Raw genomic sequence first — 19,132 nt, forward strand, 5'->3', positions numbered from 1 at the left:
AAAATAGGGCACTTGATGCCTTCTAATTGATCACATTATTAAACTGGCACCAAGGTGGGTTTGCAAAGGACAAAATATTAACATCACTGTGGATTCAAATAAATGGCCTTTAGTGAGTTATGTAGTTGAGCTTGTCCTAGCATGCGACGGTTTTGATGAGAGTGGGATTTGATTTGGTAAGAGAGAGAATGTTTAGCTGGGTGTCCGTCGTGTGCTGAGCCAGACGGGAAATCTGGAATAATTCTGTCCTGATGTCCTATGGAACATCACCAGCAGACAATAGAATTCCATTTTTGTGGAATTTCCACATGCGTGTGTGGCAGGAAAGTGATTAGCCCAAGTCCCAGTGGGCCGTCCACATGAGAACATTATTTTTAACAACACCCTAACTCTGCCAACATCAAGTCAAATTCCAGTCAGGATTAGAGCATTAGTCCAGAGATTTCAATACATGCGATAGAATGGCCAAGAAATGTCTGAAAAGAAGCATTTGTCTTGGAATAATGGGACGTCAGAAGCATGCAGGGTTGAATGTGAAAGCCCTGTTATGAGTTCTGAAGTGTCAGATTGAAGGTATGAATCAGATGGAATAGAGTGTGGGATTGAGGGTTAGGGAGGCGGTGTAGATGTGGAGGAACGGCGATGAGTCACTGACATCATAAAAGAGAATGGAGGAGAGAAGAGGAGGCAATAAGACAGAGGGGAAAGGAAAGAACCAAAGAAACAAATTGAGACAGGAAAGAAGTGAGGAGAGAGAAGAAAGGATAACAGATGATAGAGTAGATAGCATATTTAATTTAATGATAATGAAAATATTGCTGGAATATAAGAAGTGTGTTCATTATGTCGTCCTGTCATAAAGAAACGTTGCAGGTTCAAAACAAATTGACATTTTTGGCATGCTATGAATTTTCACAAAAATTAATTTTGACTCAATCCTTTAGTCTGTAATCAGTAATGCGCTTACCCTTGAATAGGAACATACACTCTTTTGAAAGTAAAACCACAAAACCTGAACATCATTTGTGTTGAAGGCATAAAAATGAAAATTCTCTTATCATTTACACTTCCTCATGCCATACCAGATGTGTTATGACTTTCTTTCTTCTGCATAACACAAATTAAATTTTTTACAAGAATATCTCAGCTCTGTAGTTCCACACAATGCAAGTGAATGGTGACCAAAACTTTGAAGCTCCAAAGAGCACATAAAGACACCATAAAAGTAATTCATAAGACTCCAGGGGATTAATCCATGTCTTCCGAAGTGATCTAATCGATTTGGGATGAGAACATACCAAAATATAATTCCTTTTTCATTGTAAATATTGACATCGGCATCAAGCCATATAACGTTTTGTGGATGCGTCAAGCACTATGAGGTGTAATCGAGCTTGAAATCATGATCGTGCAATAGCAAGAAATATTTTGGTCAGTTATAAATCATTTAGATCGCTACAAATGAAATGGATACAACCACTAGAGTTTTATGGACTATGTCATTTTCACATTGTATAGACCTACAGATCTGAGATATTCTAAAAAATATTTGTTTGTGTTCAGCAGAAAAAAGAAAGTCTGGGACAATATGAGGGTGAGTAAATGATGAGAGAATTTTCATTTTTGGGTGAACTATTTCTTTAACATTAAAAATCGTTTACCCTGAGTTGTATCCAATATTTCAATTTCTGTCATGACCATGTAAAGCTGGTAATCCCTATACATTTTGCATGATTAATGCAAAAATACCAGAAAGGAACGGTTTACATAGAGACAAACAAATCCACCAAAAGGATGGATGTGAATCCACCCTTCATCTGCCTGGAACAGTAGTCCCACAACTAAAAGTACTACTTACACTTTACAGCTCAAATAACATGCATATAGTACAGAACAATACAAGTGCTTTAACAAAACCATGAACTCCACATTTCTGTTTTTCAAACCCTCCAGATTGCCTTGCCCCTTAAGACTTCCACTGTAAATAAATGACTGTAAAATACCCTTTACTCAGACTAACATGCCCTCACCAGGCACAATGTAGAGTTTTTGTCCTAACAAGCTGGGACTGTCACAAGTGACAAGACATGTTGGACAGAAATGAGAGGTGCAAGAAAAGAGAGAAGAGCTTCAGGAATGTGAAGTAATATAGGACTGCTTCACCTTCTGACAGGGGCAATGCAAATATCCATAGCCCAGATCACAAAGAGGAACTCATGCTAAGAATGATCAAAGGATAATCTCTCTATGTGACAGCAAATGATGTTCCACCCCAGACCAACAATTACCAAGGTCCTGATCAAAACACAAAAGCTCACATTGTGAAACTCTGTGTCAGTGCCTGCTTGTGTGTGTGAGATGGGAAACGTCTGAGAGAAATCACATAAAATTAAGGCATCTTGCTTCACAGTTAGACTTTTTCTAAACACAACACATAAGAGAAAAAATGAATTTGTTTGTACAGGGCACACACAATCACAGGCACGTTCTCAGAGATTATATAATATGTCTTGATATTTATTTGATATGATGTATCTCAATATTCATATATTAGCTCTAAAATATTGCAAGAACCATCATTTTTAATAAACTACAGCCACAATTTCATGATTTCTACTAAACGAACGCAAAGAATAAATATATTTACTCATTTACATGATGCCAATACTCAAGCTACCAACATAAATTTTCTAATAAAACATTTTAATACTTTTATAATAAAAAAAAAATGCCATGTGGATACTTCCATGAACATTTTTAAATGATGACACAAACAAATAATTGCATCAGAGTTAAGAAATGATTCAGTGATATGGACAGTTTGGACTGATTCACTGAAATGAATCGAACTTAGGAACTCTCTGCCTTAATGGTAAGAAATGGTAAAACTAGTCAATGATAGTCTATAAAATCTAATGGCCAATTAAAAAGCTAATTAAAATCATTGCAATCTTAAGAGCGTGAATGTCCAACATAGAGTTTGCCCAGCCAAGATGACAGCATATGCCTGTGAACAGTTTAATGTAATAGAAAAAGGGAGAAATTCAGAGAAAGAAAGAAGAGTATATCTTGGATTATCCAACATTAGTGGAGGAGCTTTTAAGACGTTGTTTATTTCCTTTGGATAACTGATGTAAAAACAGATGAACACACACACTCACACTTAATCCCTCACTATGCTACAAACATGGGATCTCTTCAATGTTTGCAATTATGCAATCTCTTAAATCACTTTGTTGTCATAATCTGGTGAAAGCACAACTGTCTCCATACTGCACTGGATTACATGATGTTATTCCTTAGGTACATTCCCTTCACACATCACTGCGAATTACATCCCATTGATGCACAGAGGCCTCTCAACTAATACTGATCAATAATAGACAATAGAAATAAAAATACTAACAAATAATAGTAATCTCTCGAATGTGCTAGGAGATCAGTAATGGTAACCGATTTGAATTAACATAAAGACCCTGTGAAATCACTTGACAAGCTCGGTTTTATTTCCTGTGTTGATGTATTTCCTGTGATCGGCTAATCGGTTACAGGTGGTGTTAGTAATTCAAGATTGAATATATCATTGAGTTCGTCCAGCCCTGACCCTTTGTGTGGTGTAATTCAGCTGATTTAGTGAGTCCTGAGAGGACTCTAAAATATAGACAAAGTGGATCACTCTATATCCACTTTGAGGATCAGCACTGATCTTTTAAAAAGGGTGAGTCAGGGTCGAAAATAAAGGTATGAATGAATAAATGCAGATCAGGTCAGAAAAGAGAGTGAAGGCTAAAACCGTCGGCTGCTCCCCTGCCAGCCGGTGCTTAGAAAACATTCACCTGTCTGTCCTCTAATGAGATGAGCTCCTGCACAGGTAAATGCACTGGGATTACAGAGTGATCAGACTCCACAGTCATAGCTCTCCAGCGGCAGGGTCAATCCCCTCACACCACACCACACAAGAGCTGCTCAGTTTGCCTGCCTCTGTAGCTCTACATTTAGATTAAGGTGAAATAGGCCTTAGTCTTTATTGGTCAAACTAAAAGTGTGCTCAGGATTTCAGATTTTAAATAGTGAATGATTAAGTGGTTGGATGTGCTTAAGATAGACCAGGTTTTTTCTAATGATCAGCTTGTTCGGATGCAATGAGGTGGTGTGGCTTAGTAGTGATAGTTTAGGTCTCGTAACCGAATCTCAAAAATGCTGATCCATGACCAAAAAACTCAAGAGGGATTGTGCCTAAAATAATTGTACAATAGATTACCTTTTTCAGATTTAATTGCTAAATTACTTGCAAATGAAGGGAATATAAATAGAAATGCTGTAAAATGCAGGGATAAAGAGACAAAAAGACAAGGAGAACCCTGCCGAAAAGGCCAGCTTAGACCAGTACGAAGCTGTTCCAGGCTGGTTTATGCTGGTTTGGTGCTGGTCTAGCTTGTGGACCAGCATAACCATGCTGTTTGACCTTAAGACTTGGTGAAGATGGTTAACTAGCATGATCTTTCTGGTGATGCTGAGCAAAAACGTTTTGCTGGTATAGCTACACTGTAAAAAGTGGTAACCTGCAATTGTTTCCTTTAGGAGCAATTTCTACCTTATATAACCCTTTATAAAGTGCTTTGTTGGTGTAACCTTATGTAGTACTGTATGTTTAGTCAGAAATAAAGCTTTAATAAAGCTCATTTAGATACATTTTTAGGATGACATTTTTACAGTGCAGTTAAAGGGACAGTTCACCCAAAAAAGAAAATTCTCTTATTATTTACTCATTCTCATGCCAACAAATTTCTTTCTTCTACTGAACACAAAGGAAGATTTTTAGAAGAATATCTCAGCTCTGTTGGTCCAAACAAATCAAGTGAATTTTCATTTTTGGGGTGAACCATCCTGGTAAGAAGCCTGATGTGGACACCAGCAAACCAGCATCCTATGCTGGGACCCACCAACCAAAACATTTGCTGATTTTATAAGTTTTTTTAGCAGGGAAGACAGCGAGTCTTGTGAGAATCTTACCTGAGAGCTCGGCTGAGTTTGTCGTAGTTCATCTGAGGTTTGCACTTGCGGGCGCCCCACAGCCTGGCCACCTCATCAGGGTCTTTGATCACAAACTCTCCATAGTCCCCCTGCCAGGCAATCACATCATGATACTCCTCCTTCCTCAGCAGCTCCAGGATGAAGTGCCACAGCTGGATCTGTCTGGAGCCAGGACTGGACTCGGGCTTATAGGCCCAGTCTGGGAACGCAAACCCTGCAGAGATAGAGAGATAGGAGAAGGAAAGATCAGACACTGCTTGATCTATCCAGATGAAGAGTGTGGGGATTTTTGGGTGATGAGTGTTCCAAGTAACTATTTAAATAATCAGTCATTAATAAAGAAAAAATTAATATTTAAGAGCAGAAAAAGAAATATTTAAGAGCAGTGAATGTGTAATCAAAAATGTGTAAATAACAGTGTAACAGATAGCGGCAGATCTATTAGGCAGCATTTGTACTGCAAAACCTAATGTACAGATAAAATATTTTGAAACAAATCATTCCTTTGTACCTCTTACATTCATCCATAACAAGCAAACTGTTTACATTAATAATTCGCTAAAATAGGCGTTTTACAAAAGAAAAGTACAATTAACTGTTAACACATTTCACAGAGTAAGCACGCATGTAAGTAACTGTCTAAGTTAAACTTGTGCTTTAACACAGAGGTTGTTATGTCTCCATTTAGATAATTAAGTAAACATGTGTGCACTGGGGAAGGGGGACTGGTAGGAGTGTAAAGAGGATCAGCTGTGGAGGAATCCTCCACCCCTTACATCACTGTGAGCCCTTACCCTATCCAAGCTTCAACCTTACCTGACCCTCCCTGACCTCACTTCACCCTTTCGCACCCTCTGTGATTGGGTAACCTCTATCCTCACTGCTGTCCTTTCAAATGATTTACCTTGTCTTAAAACAATGAAGAACTTTCACACATCACACTATGTGTTGGATTGAGAGTGAGATTGCAGGTGATACTTTGACCCCATTTTCACCTGGTATTAAGATGCATTTCAGATGATCCTATCACAAGCGGTCAGGGTTAAATACTAGTCTAATCAGGGTCTAAAACTTTTTGATCGGATTACAAAAACCACATACGAAGGTAGTCAAATACGTATGTGGCCACATCGCATTTGAGGTGTAAATGCTAGGGATGGGTGGATCGAAAAGTATCAATACTTCCGATACTGATGTTGTATCAAAAATATCGATCCTCACACAAAGAAATCGATACAATTTACAAACTAGGGATATTATTTGGTGATATATAACATGATCAATAATAATAAGCTTCAAAGTGAAATAAAAAGGATTAGGCTATATTAGCAAATACTTGTGCAGGGTGGGAACAACTTCTTCTTCTGCTCATCTTAACATTCAGGCTGAAAGACACAAGCGCTTGCATGGTCACAAGGCTCATTCAAACGAGCGAAATCAGCGAAATCAGCGAAACAGCTTCTGGAGTAAATTCACACTAAAATAAAAACATCTAAAGGTGACATTTCTTATGAGTTTGTGGGTAATAAAAAAATAACTAAAATAGTTAACCATGGTTTTACTAAAGTAATATTGTAGCAGCCATGATTTTTCTTTCTTTTTTGGGGGGCTGAAACCATGGTTTTACTACAGTAATATTAAAGTGGTAACCATGGTTAATTGTGTGATAACCATGGTTGAACTAAATCACAGGGTATAGTTACTGCAATGACATCATGCTTCATTTTTGTAAGGGTAAACAAAACAGAAGTCTAATAATTTTCTGTTTAGGCTCACAAATTAAAAACAATTATTATAATGACTTGAATTATGACTAAAAAGAATATTTTAAATGACCCATTTTCTCCCAAGAAATCATCAAAAAAAAGAAAAAATAATTTAATAGAAGTATCGGTATTGGTATCGATATACAGGTGAAACTCGAAAAATTAGAATATCGTGCAAAAGTTCATTAATTTCAGTAATTCAACTTAAAAGGTGAAACTAATATATTATATAGACTCATTACAAGCAAAGTAAGATATTTCAAGCCTTTATTTGATATAATTTTTATGATTATGGGTTACAGCTTATGAAAACCCCAAATTCAGAATCTCAGAAAATTAGAATATTACATGAAATCAATAAAAAAACATGATTTTAAATACAGAAATATCGGCCCTCTGAAAAGTATAATCATGCATATGTACTCAGTACTTGGTTTGGACCCCTTTTGCATTAATTACTGCCTCAATGCGGCGTGGCATGGATGCTATCAGCCTGTGGCACTGCTGAGCTGTTATGGAAGACCAAGATGCTTCAATAGCGGCCTTCAGCTCTTCTGCATTGTTTGGTCTCATGTCTCTCATCTTTCTCTTGGCAATGCCCCATAGATTCTCTATGGGGTTCAGGTCAGGCAAGTTTGCTGGCCAATCAAGCACAGTAATACCATGGTCATTGAACCAGGTTTTGGTACTTTTGGCAGTGTGGGCAGGTGCCAAGTCCTGCTGGAAAATGAAGTCAGCATCTCCATAAAGCTTGTCTGCTGAAGGAAGCATGAAGTGCTCTAAAATGTCCCGGTAGACGGCTGCATTGACTCTGGACTTAATAAAGCACAGTGGACCAACACCAGCCAATGACATGGCTCCCCAAACCAACACAGACTGTGGAAACTTCACACTGGACTTCAAGCATCTTGGATTGTGTGCCTCTCCATTCTTCCTCCAGACTCTGGGACCTTGGTTTCCAAATGAGATGCAAAATTTGCTCTCATCAGAAAAGAGGACTTTGGACCACTGAGCAACAGAGCAGGTCTTTTTTTCTTTAGCCCAGGTAAGACGTTTGACATTTGAAGCCCATGTCCAGGACCCGTCTGTGTGTGGTGGCTCTTGATGCAGTAACTCCAGCCTCAGTCCACTCCTTGTGAAGCTCCCCCACACATTTGAATGGCCTTTTCCTGACAATCCTCTCCAGGCTACGGTCATTCCTGCTGCTTGTGCACCTTTTTCTTCCACACTTTTCCCTTCCACTTAACTTTCTATTAATGTGCTTTGATACAGCACTTTGAGAACATCCAACTTCTTTTGCAATTACCTTTTGAGGCTTTCCCTCCTTGTGGAGGGTGTCAATGATGGTTTTCAGCACAACTGTCAGGTCAGCAGTCTTCCCCATGATTGTGAATTCAACTGAACCAGACTGAGAGACCATTTAAAGGCTCAGGAACCCTTTGCAGGTGTTTAGCTGATTAGAGTGTGACACTTTGAGCCTACAATACTGAACCTTTTCACAATATTCTAATTTTCTGAGATTCTGAATTTGGGGTTTTCATAAGCTGTAAGCCATAATCATCAAAATTATATCAAATAAAGGCTTGAAATATCTTACTTTGCTTGTAATGAGTCTATATAATATATTAGTTTCACCTTTTAAGTTGAATTACTGAAATTAATGAACTTTTGCACGATATTCTAATTTTTCGAGTTTCACCTGTAGACGATATTGTACTTGAAATTATTGTTATCGGATCGAAAAGAAAATAAGTGGTACCTCCCATCCTTAAACGCAAATCCACCCTGAATATGTCCCGGGACAGCAGTGAATCACAACCCTTCACCTGTTAATTGCTTTTTATATATAGCTGATTAGAATTACTATAGACTAAGCATAACCCACAACCTACTTACATTTATATAACATTCTTGCAAATGAGGACATATGAAAATGTACACAAATGAACATTTTGTCCGATTTAGTACACTTTTGGGGACAAATTATAAAGCATAGTAAAGAAATTACACACACACAGACAGTAATTCAATCTCAACAGAAACCTCACAGAAAAGTGCATAACATCAAAACTGGCACACAAAGATGTTCTCACTAGATATGGTATGAGAATTCAGGCAACACATAAATAAACAGCCACAAACAGCTTTCAGTGAAATCAAATCAAGTGTTCTTACTGTTCTGGGTATCTGAGTAAGCCCTTGCCGCTGTTTAAAACACAATGTTCTTTAATGGAGACCTACATTGGGTTTAGCTGCACTAAACCTGCATTTCATCATCTAATTAATTCATTCAGTACAAAATGCATCTTTACCACTCTGTGGAAGCTCTCTAAAACAATTCTTATTTACAAACCAGGGGACTCTGCTATCAAAATGCTTGAAATAGGTTTTAAGTAATCAAGGGTTTAAATAGACTATTCCATTTCCATTTTATCTTTATTAATAATTATCCAAAGCATGTTACTAAACAACTTTTAATAGTCATGACTCTTTGTAGAAAGCAAACTAACCGCTTCCTCTTGATGACTCATCAGATCTTAATTACAAACTCAATCGGCTGCTTTTCCTGTTTCTACCTGTCAACAACCTGAACAACGTTGTTTTTCTTTTTTTTTCTCCAGGACAGTGCAAAACAGCCCAGAGAGATACAGTTAATAAATGAATGGCCTTCAAACCTGGATTGTCTAGACATTTATCATTTTACCTTTTGGAAATAACAGAAAGGTAAAAGGAATAGTTCACCCACAAATGAAAATGATGTCATCATTTACTCACCCTCAGGTTGTTCCAAAACAGTACGACTATCTTCCTTCTATGAAGAATGTCAAAGAATGACAAGTCTAACATTCTGCCTAACATCTTATGTGTTCCACGGAAGCAAGAAAGCCAAATGAGTTTGGAACAACATGAGGGTGAGTAGATGATGTCAGAATTTGTACATTTGGGGGAACAATCCCTTTAACACTTTATTTTAGTGTCCATAGTAATAACAAAACCAATATTCAAGTACCAAAAGCTTTGCAAAATAATTACACAGTAAGTACATGTAGTTCATTGGTATTATATAGGGGTGAGCGATATGACAAAACTCTTATATCACGATATCACTAATTTTATAATGAATATAGCGATACAGACGATAATCCAAAATGTATACCAGTTGCCAAATTTCTACCGGTTTATCATGTCTACCGGTATATCGCCCACCCCTAGTATTACCAAAGTAAATACACAACATCACTGTAAAATAAAGTGTGACCACAGAAAGAACTGCACTAAAAGGCAGTAAACTCTTTAAACACTATGTTCTCTGAATATGACACACACAATTTTTCTCTCTCTTAGAGGGCACATCTGATTGCTCCTTTAAGAGGTCAAATGTACTATGCACCGGAGAATGAAGTCTGACTTCAGAATCTGCAGACAGGGATCTGGTTTCACAGCTCAAAATCTCTCACTTACACACACACGTGCACACACATGAAAAGGATCTTTGCTAAGAAGTCTGAGCCAAATTCAATATGTCTGTCAAACTCCCTGATGAACAATGAAGAGGAGACTCCATGAGTCACAAACACACACCAACGGGCACAAACATATACAGTTACTGCTCTATACAAACACACACACATACTGAGCCACATTCAAATCTACACAGCCTATGACAATCATGCATATAATTCAACTCATTGAAACATCCCGATTCAGGTTTGGATCTCAATGAATCTCCACCGCCAGTCTACTCATTTGTGTCTCTGTGTGTGTGTGTGTGTGTGTCTTAGGGTGGGCGGCTGATACATATGCACTGAAACCCTAATGACAATGAGCTTAGGTGTTAGGATGAAACCTCTTCAGGCACTGTGTGTTAGTCATGTTACTGAGGATAAGAGAGGGTTCCAGCATCAATGCTTTGTTATGGCCAATTTTTCACACTCGCATCATCTCACTTCCCTCCTCTGTGAGATAAAACACCAGAATTTCTCAGATATACTCACACCAATACATACAAATACACATAGCTTCATTGGAACAAACATATACTGTGACGGATGAATGCATGGAGGGATGTATGGATGGATGTGGATTTGTCTCTTAATGGCATGCTGCGTTGTGTGAGAGTGTGTGACCTCATCCCCCTACCCTACTTAACCTTTGTGACCCCCCCCCCCCCCACCCCAGCCCCCCCGACACTAGATCCCTATTACAGAAGAGAGAAGGCAGACCCACAAACTCACACACACCACATCAATTATGCATCAACCTGACTGCCTTGAGAGCGTGTGTAGGGAGATACTCTCTGTCCTGGGACACTGGAGTGTGAGTGTCTCCGTGCGAGAGTTAAAAAGCACTTTCAACGAATATGGTACAGTTTGGTTTCATGTTTTTATTGTGAGAGCACTTAGATGTGTTAGATAAATTATTATATGGACAAAAATTAAACAAGCATGAAAACACATCTTCTGTATAACTGTCAGTTCATCAATAACTAAGAAAAACAACATTTGGTCGCCAACTAGGTAGCCCCTACTGAGTGTTAGCAGTAAATAGACTAATGATTTAATCCTTTTAAAAAAGCCCAAATATATTTATTGCTTATTGCTAGAAATGTACAAAATAATATAAATCATGGAATTACATTTTGGTACTCTCCAAGACCTCCACTAAAATTAAGGAAAAAAATCAAACAGCTTCTACGATTTTTAGTTTGAACTCCTAAGGTTGATGATCAATATTTAATGAAGGTTAAGCACCTCACTGACCATTTGTTGAAGAGAGAGAAAAAACGACCCTATTTTGTACCCCATTTGTGAAAAGTGCCAAAAAGACAGAGACAGACTTATAAGAATGTGGAAAACACAGAGTGAGATGTCAAAGAGGGGAGAGACAAGACAAGAAACAGCAGAGAAAAGAGAGAACAAGTAAAAAGAAAAAGGGGGCCTGAGGAGGGAGTGGGAGAGAGGGAAACAATGGAGAGACGGAAAGGGGGATGGGGTGAGAAAGAGAGAGAGAGAGAGAGAGAGAGAGAGAGAGAGAGAGGGATGAGATCATAGTTCTTCTAGTAGTCTGTTGTCACTCAGGTCAAATTGCCTCTGTGCACTCTCTCTCTCTTTGCTCTCTCTCCGGCATCGATTCCTCTCAAGAATGTAAATCTTGTAGGCACTCCTGCACTTAAGTCTTTACATGGGAAGTATTCAAAGAATTCTGAGCATCTGGGGAAACTACTGCTCTGCTCTGCATAGTGGCATGTCCATACAGAGAGCGAGAGAGATACTCTTAATAACTTCTGAAGTTCTGAAGGCGTTGCTGTCGGGCAGAACAGAGGAAGGATTCAGCTGTTGGCAGGGAAAAAAAGAAAAGAAAGACAGTCTCTTCTCTCTTCTCAGATGGAAGCTGCCAGCAAAGAGTTTGGAAAAAGAGGATCAATATATAAATCAAATTAATTAAGATTTAAGAGGATAATGTTCTGTGGATCTCTCCAAAGTTTTAACTAACTACTGATACTGCCTTGTCAGGTTGGAATGTCGTATTTAGGAGATAAATGCACAAGAACACCACCACAATCAGTACGTGCAGTTACAATGGAGCTCCAGCTGTTTTTGTGTAGTCGAGCTACCAACATCTGTCTATCCAAGTATCCATGACACAAAGTAATAAAATATTTGAAGGAAGAACGTAAACTGAGGAAGTGTTGAATACATGCCACGTATTACCCACAAACAACACATGCTCAGAAAGGCCAAGGACAATTGCAATCTGATTAACATGTTTTCATTGCTGGACGAAGTTGAGCTATATCTAGTTTAGGGCTGAAACGATTAATCAACATTATCAACAACGGCAACAATAAAAATTGTTGAAAAACATTTTAGTAAGTTGAATAGTCGTTTGATCTCACTTAACGTAACATGAGATCACATTAAACTCTAATGATGACACGTGAGAGCAGAACTGCTGTTCGAATGCATGATTGAGGAAAGGAAGAAAACACATCTCACAGTCCAGGCGCACTCCAAACTTTCCAAACAGCTTCAGGTGATGTACAGTATATTGCAAAGTACAAGGAAATTATACAAAAATACAAAATAAGTAAATACTCTCATAGTTAAATAAAGTGGAGCTGGAGCTCAAGCAAAACGTGCATGTCAGGGTGTCTTTAAAGGAAACACCCCAGCGTTATATCTTTAATGCATCCTTTTTAAAATGTAAATAATAAGAAAGCAGGTCATGTAAATAAGGACAAACTCCAAAACTGGCATTTCTCTGTGTGAACAGTGCCTCTTCTATGAGTCACGTGAAGAAACCCGATCTAAAGGCGAGAGATTGAGACTGCACAACTGATATATAAATAGAACTGGATCACTGACGCAGCGACAAAAACTCATCTCATTCATTTTCAATGAGAGCTGGAGTCTTCCGGCAACACGAGCAGCGGCGACCATTAGCGACCAGATGTGGGTGTGTCCAGTGGCGCGACAGAGTTGAGAAATTTTGACTTTATGCAAATGAAGAGTGACTGTCAAGAGCGAAAGCCAATATGAGAGAAGATGGTAGAGCTCATTATATTTTAATAATAATATTAGTTGTAAAGAAACTGTGCTGTTTAGACTCTCCATACACACCACTAGTGACCTAACCGCCAGCCACTAGTGACAAGCAGCAACAAAGTAGTCATGTGCACTTCATCTTTATCAGCACACTTGGTTGTGATTGGTTAATATTGTGTCTATACTGTACACCTATATACACAGAATGGCAAAAGGTCCGGCAGTTTATTAATTCTTTATTTATTTATTTTATTGTGTTTACATGCATGCAGACATATAAATTGTACTGTACTATAGGTTCGGTTTGAATAATCTTGATTAGCTTTTTTGTCTTTCAAATAATCTCCTGATTATTTTAGTGTTATACTGCACCCGGAGCCGGAGAAGAGACCCGATTATATTAGCATGAGCCGCGTGGCAAAAATAGGCACAACGCCAAATCTATTATTTGGCCACTGAGTGCCATTTTGATTGAGTTTTGTGAACGACGCCGAAGAGTAATAAAATACTCACGTTGACTGTTTCCGCTGCCTCCTGACTCCTTCATTTGCCCTGAAAATATGAACTCTGTTACAGCGCCGTTCACACCTCACTCACGGAGGATGTGTGAACCCTGGCGTTAATCTCAGTGCAAGCTGTGTGTGTGATAGAGGGAGAGCGTGTGTGCTCTTATTCAAGTGACCGCGAGAACAAGGCACTTTTTGATAAAAACATAAAATTTGTAAATCTGAAAAAACCCTTTGATTATCACAAATAAGTCTGAAAATGTCTGTTTGTATCTTACCTCAGTTTCAGTGAACTTGTTTACATTCAGCTGATCTGTTCACTGATGAAGTTTGTTAGAGGTGGACACTGTTACATACTGTAGATATACATAACTCGCCCTGTTTCAAGAAACAGGAACATTTCACGAATTAATAATTTTACATGTGTAGGATGCTTGTGTTGTAGGGATGTACATTCAGATTTCAGATATAAAATCAGTGATTGAATGACTAATGTTTACTCACTGAAATTAGATGATTTCCTGTTAAGTTAAGGGACATTGGAATGTTCGGGCTAAGCAATATGGCGTGGAGTGGCTTCACTGTTATGACATCATGAGCAAGCCAGTTCTATATACTGTGTGTATATATATATATATATATATATATCAGTGGACTGCACCTGGCGGATGTACACTCTGGTGTGTGGACGCACGTCCCTAGCACATGCTTGCTGCAGCTAGATTATAAAGTGATGGCTTGTGATGTAATGAATCATTATATACTGTATTTGTCAAGGTGTGTATTTTATCGTGAAGAAATCTGCAATTCGCAGCTCTCTTAAGAAGAGAAAGTTTGTTTTTGTGAGTTAACGAAGGATGAGTTTTTGATTTGTTGTTGTTTTGGCTTGTTTTCCAATTGAATATCTAAAACTCCTTTAAAACAATGTACATTTTCCTGAGAAGCAACATATAAGATATTTAGACTTGCTTTCAGATAATACTGTATATCTTGAAAATAAGTATATGTTGTCTTGACTGCACTGGCAAAAGTATGAACAAGTGAAAAAATACACTTATGTACAAAATATATTATATTAAAAATACATTCTCTGAAAACAAGCCTAAATATCTTATATGTTGCTTTTCAAGTAAATGTATCTTGTTTTAAGGATTTTTTGAAATTTCTAAATGGAAAACAAGACAAAAACACTTTTTGCAGAGTTTTAAATCCTTTTTAAAAGGATTTTTTGCAGAGAATTTATTAAACTTTTTATTAATTTTGTATTATTATTTATTATTAAAAAAATCCCCTTTAATTCAGTGAATGTCATTTAAAGGTATTTTTATAAGATGATTTTGTCCTCTTTATTGTTAGTAACTACATTTAATACAAACTTTTACATCAAGGCACAAGCTGAATAGTCGGTTAAGAGCTAATTATTAATCATTGCAATAATCACTTGAATAGTCAAATAATCGTTCTAATAATCGTTAGATTAGTCGATTATAAAAAAGAATCGTTAGTTGCAGCCCTAATTTAGCTATCGCATTATAGGTCTGTTAATCTGACATTGCAAAAATTGGACTGGTATGACTTCAGTCAGACTAAAGCATTTATATGACATTTATAAATACAAATTATTCTTTTAGTCTAGAGTCCACAAAATAAGGCCCTCTGAAATGTTTTAACCGGCCCGCACTGGAATCGCGAGGCTGCTTTGGTGGCTTTTCATGCCTGTAAGACTGACTATATTGTGTAAGACAATAGCAATCGAATGCAGGCTGTTAAGTTTTATTTAATTGGTTTCACCCGTTGAACGAATATGCCCCTTCACTAAAAATCAAATCGGTTGTTTAGAGTCTGAATGAGATAAGACGTGTCGTTAATGAATGTAGTGGTGCAATTTTGCTAACAAAATGGAGGAGGCAAATCGTTCGTTCAATCTTGTTGAGAAAATGGGCTGTATTAATTATGAGTACAATAATAACTTATTACAATGACATTATTACAATGACATACAGACTTTTTGAAACTCATAATTATTTTTAGGCTAGAAATTTTTTTTTTTGTATTGCTTGATAAAAAAGTCATGCTCAGCAGTCGCTGATGCCTTGTTGCCATTTGTGGGGAAACACTTTTGATTTTAAATACTTTGCAGTGCTGAAGTCTCTTAGTAAAATTGTTGGCATGCATATTTTAATAAAATGATAATTAGACTTGTTCCAATCATGAATAACTGTGCAATTTACACGTTCAAAGAGTAAATTTGTCATTTGATGCCATCTACTTGCGCAAAAGCATAATTTGCAGAAATGGTTAAAGAACTAATCTAAACAAATCTTTTTGGTGAACAGATTCAAAAGACTTGAGTCATTGAGATTAATAAAAATCCCCACCACTACTGGATAGAGTACCTATTAAAAGTTATTTGAACCAATGGTTGGAGCCACTGATGTAAGATAAAGTTGGCTAAAATGTAACATTACACACAGATTTTACGTTTTTTTTTTTTTATCATTAGTCTACAATAGAAAAACATATAGGCTAATGAAAGTTCTGTTGTAATGGCTGGAGAGTGTTTGGGTACCCCTGTTTTAGAAATCTAAGTTTTAAAGTGCAAGTAAACATCCCGGGACTTTCCTTTAGCCCTAACTTTCTGAATTGGGGGCATGTCTATTAAAGAGAAAAATAGCTCAATAAAAATTCTACTGATCATAGCAAGTTGTAATTGTGAACGTTGACTGTATAATTTAGTTTGTACACTTTGCCCCAAACTTCATTTTTTTTAAGATAACAGCCTTGTGCAGAAAAACAAAATTTTCCATCATTCTCTGTGGCAACTATAGTGAAAGATTTTTGCTCTTGCACTTGTGTTAAAATGATACCTGTCTTTGCAAAAAATAAAGAACTATTACATTTTTCAACTGTCCAATGTGTCCATTTTATCTCGACCAAAATCACCTGAGCACAGATCAAATCAGAATCAAGATTTCAAAACTCATAAGCAGAAAGACTTAAAAGGCAGCATGAGGACTTTTCTTCAATTTCCAACAGAACTGAAAAGTATGAGCAGAACACAGGATGAAAATCTTTATGTAACATAATTGGAAAGAGGACACTGGACCTGTGATTGTTCACTGGTCATTTTAACACCTCTGCTGAGACTGTGTGCGAATTTGTGTGTAGTGATGTAAACTGATAGAAAACAGCAAAGTGTGAGTAGAAAAGAGAGGGAATGTCAGTGGTTTAACACTAACAGGTGAGTGTGAGGGCTGATTTTAGCACAGAAATGGCATTTAAAGTGTGTGTCATGAGTTCATGGTTTAGAGTGAATCTGAGAATGAGTGTAGATGAGAATTTCGAGACAGGTCTCTTCAGTGTGCAGTTTAAACACACACTAACCAAGTGTATGCTACCCTTTTTTCACTAAAACTGTTCTAGGGGATGAGCAAAGCTCTTGAGCTGAGCAGTGTTTGTTACTACAAAAGCTGCACACAAACAAACAAAGTGTGTTATGAGTATGACTACTAATTATGATACAACGTGCTTTAACATTCATTGTAATTTAATTGAGCATATTTATGCTATCATGAGCTGGCTTTCAAGTTACTGAAATAAATCAAATTTGAAGCAGCCAGATCACACTTTAATAATTATAATTCAACTTTTTATTTAGGACAGACAACTGAAGGGGGCCTGGGTAGCTCAGGGAGTATTGATGCTGACTACCACAACTGGAGTCACAAATTCCAATCCAGGGTGTGCTGAGTGACTCCAGCCAGGTCTCTTAAGCAACCAAATTGGGTTAACATGGGGTAACCGCCTCGTGGTCAAGATTAGGGTTTCTCGCTCTCAATGGGGCACGTGGTAAGTTGTGAGTGGATCACGGAGAGTAACATGAGCCTCCACGTGATTGGAGTCTCCACGGTGTCATGCACAATGAGCCACGTGATAAGATGCGCAGATTGACTGTCTCAGAAGCAGAGGCAACTGGGACTTGTCCTCCGCCACCCAGATTGAGGCGAGTAGCCGTGCCACCACGAGCAGGCCCGGTTCCAGATCAAAATCATTGAGGGTGCTTCTGAAAATTGTGGGGGTGCTCTGTATAAAGTGGAGATGTATCATAATTAAAAAAAATTCATAGATTAAATCATGTTTAAATGCTACTTAAACAACGTAAAGAAACTGGGTATTTTTTATGTACAAAAAATGTATTGCTCCAGGATTTTTTTCCCCATGATTTGTCGCTGAAAATGACAGCATGGGACCAAGTTTTGCTGCTATACTTTGTGGAAGTAAAACTAAATAAAGGCTGAATAAAATTATCAATTGATTTTTTTTACCATACTTCAATGCAGTGGTAATTTAGTATTCAATTTAACACTCTATATCAGGGGTCTGTTTTAATAGTAAAATAAAATATTTGGGAAAGAGATACTAAAAGCTTATTTTAATGTTGGTCGCAAAATGGACCCATTTACTTTTATTCTGAAAACATTATCAACCTGTTTACAGGCTCATGGGTCATGGTGTGAATCTCGTCAATGGTTTATTTGGCATCCCATTCAGCACACAACTGAATAATACAGGCTGCATGACAGAAAAAGCATTCATGATAAATCGACTGGCGGGCAGAAGTTTGCCATGGTGTGCAATTTAGGGTGCTCTAAGTTTCGTTTGAGGGTGAGCACTCCCGTAGAGCCAGCCTGGCCATGAGGACCTACAAAGTAGTGGGAATTGGGCATTCTGAATTGGGAGAAATGGGGATACAAATAAAAAATACAATAATTATTAAAAAAAGGACAGACAATTGCTGGAGTACCTTTGCACCGCAACAAATATAGAAAACAGGGTCCACCACCATCGCCAACACTGTTGGTGGAAAAGGGTGTTTTAATGACAGCAGCAGAAAAGCACAGAACAGAGAAGATAACAAACTGATGTAATAATGTAACAAAAATGATTAGATAACGAAACAATACTAGAAGAAGAAATCAGAGTCTCTCAGTGAGACCAGTCAAACCATACTGCTTTTAAAGATTTCTAAGTGACTATGGAACAGAGAATTAAGGTAAAGTATATAAGAACAGATGAATGAGGATCAACACACCCATGAAGAGGTCAGAATGTTATTTTCCACTATAATTACACATACAGACTCACACACACACACACACACACACACACACACACACACACACACACACACACACACACACACACACACACACACACACACACACACACACACAGTTGTTGTGTTTCCATGTTTTATGGGGACTTTCCATAGACATAATGG

General features: G+C 37.7%; 1 protein-coding gene across 1 annotated transcript in view; it reads right to left on the bottom strand.

Annotated features, from left to right (window-relative positions):
* Window positions 1-19,132, bottom strand: part of LOC127658348 (ETS domain-containing transcription factor ERF-like) — a 90,439-nt gene that overhangs the window by 17,070 nt on the left and 54,237 nt on the right. Inside the window, exon 2 of the mRNA XM_052147589.1 lies at window positions 5,014-5,248. Coding sequence (XP_052003549.1) covers window positions 5,014-5,248 — 235 coding nt within the window. The remainder of the gene's footprint in view (window positions 1-5,013; window positions 5,249-19,132) is intronic.

The sequence above is a fragment of the Xyrauchen texanus genome, chromosome 17 (assembly GCF_025860055.1).
Source record: "Xyrauchen texanus isolate HMW12.3.18 chromosome 17, RBS_HiC_50CHRs, whole genome shotgun sequence".
In the NCBI taxonomy this organism is placed as follows: Eukaryota; Metazoa; Chordata; class Actinopteri; order Cypriniformes; family Catostomidae; genus Xyrauchen; species Xyrauchen texanus.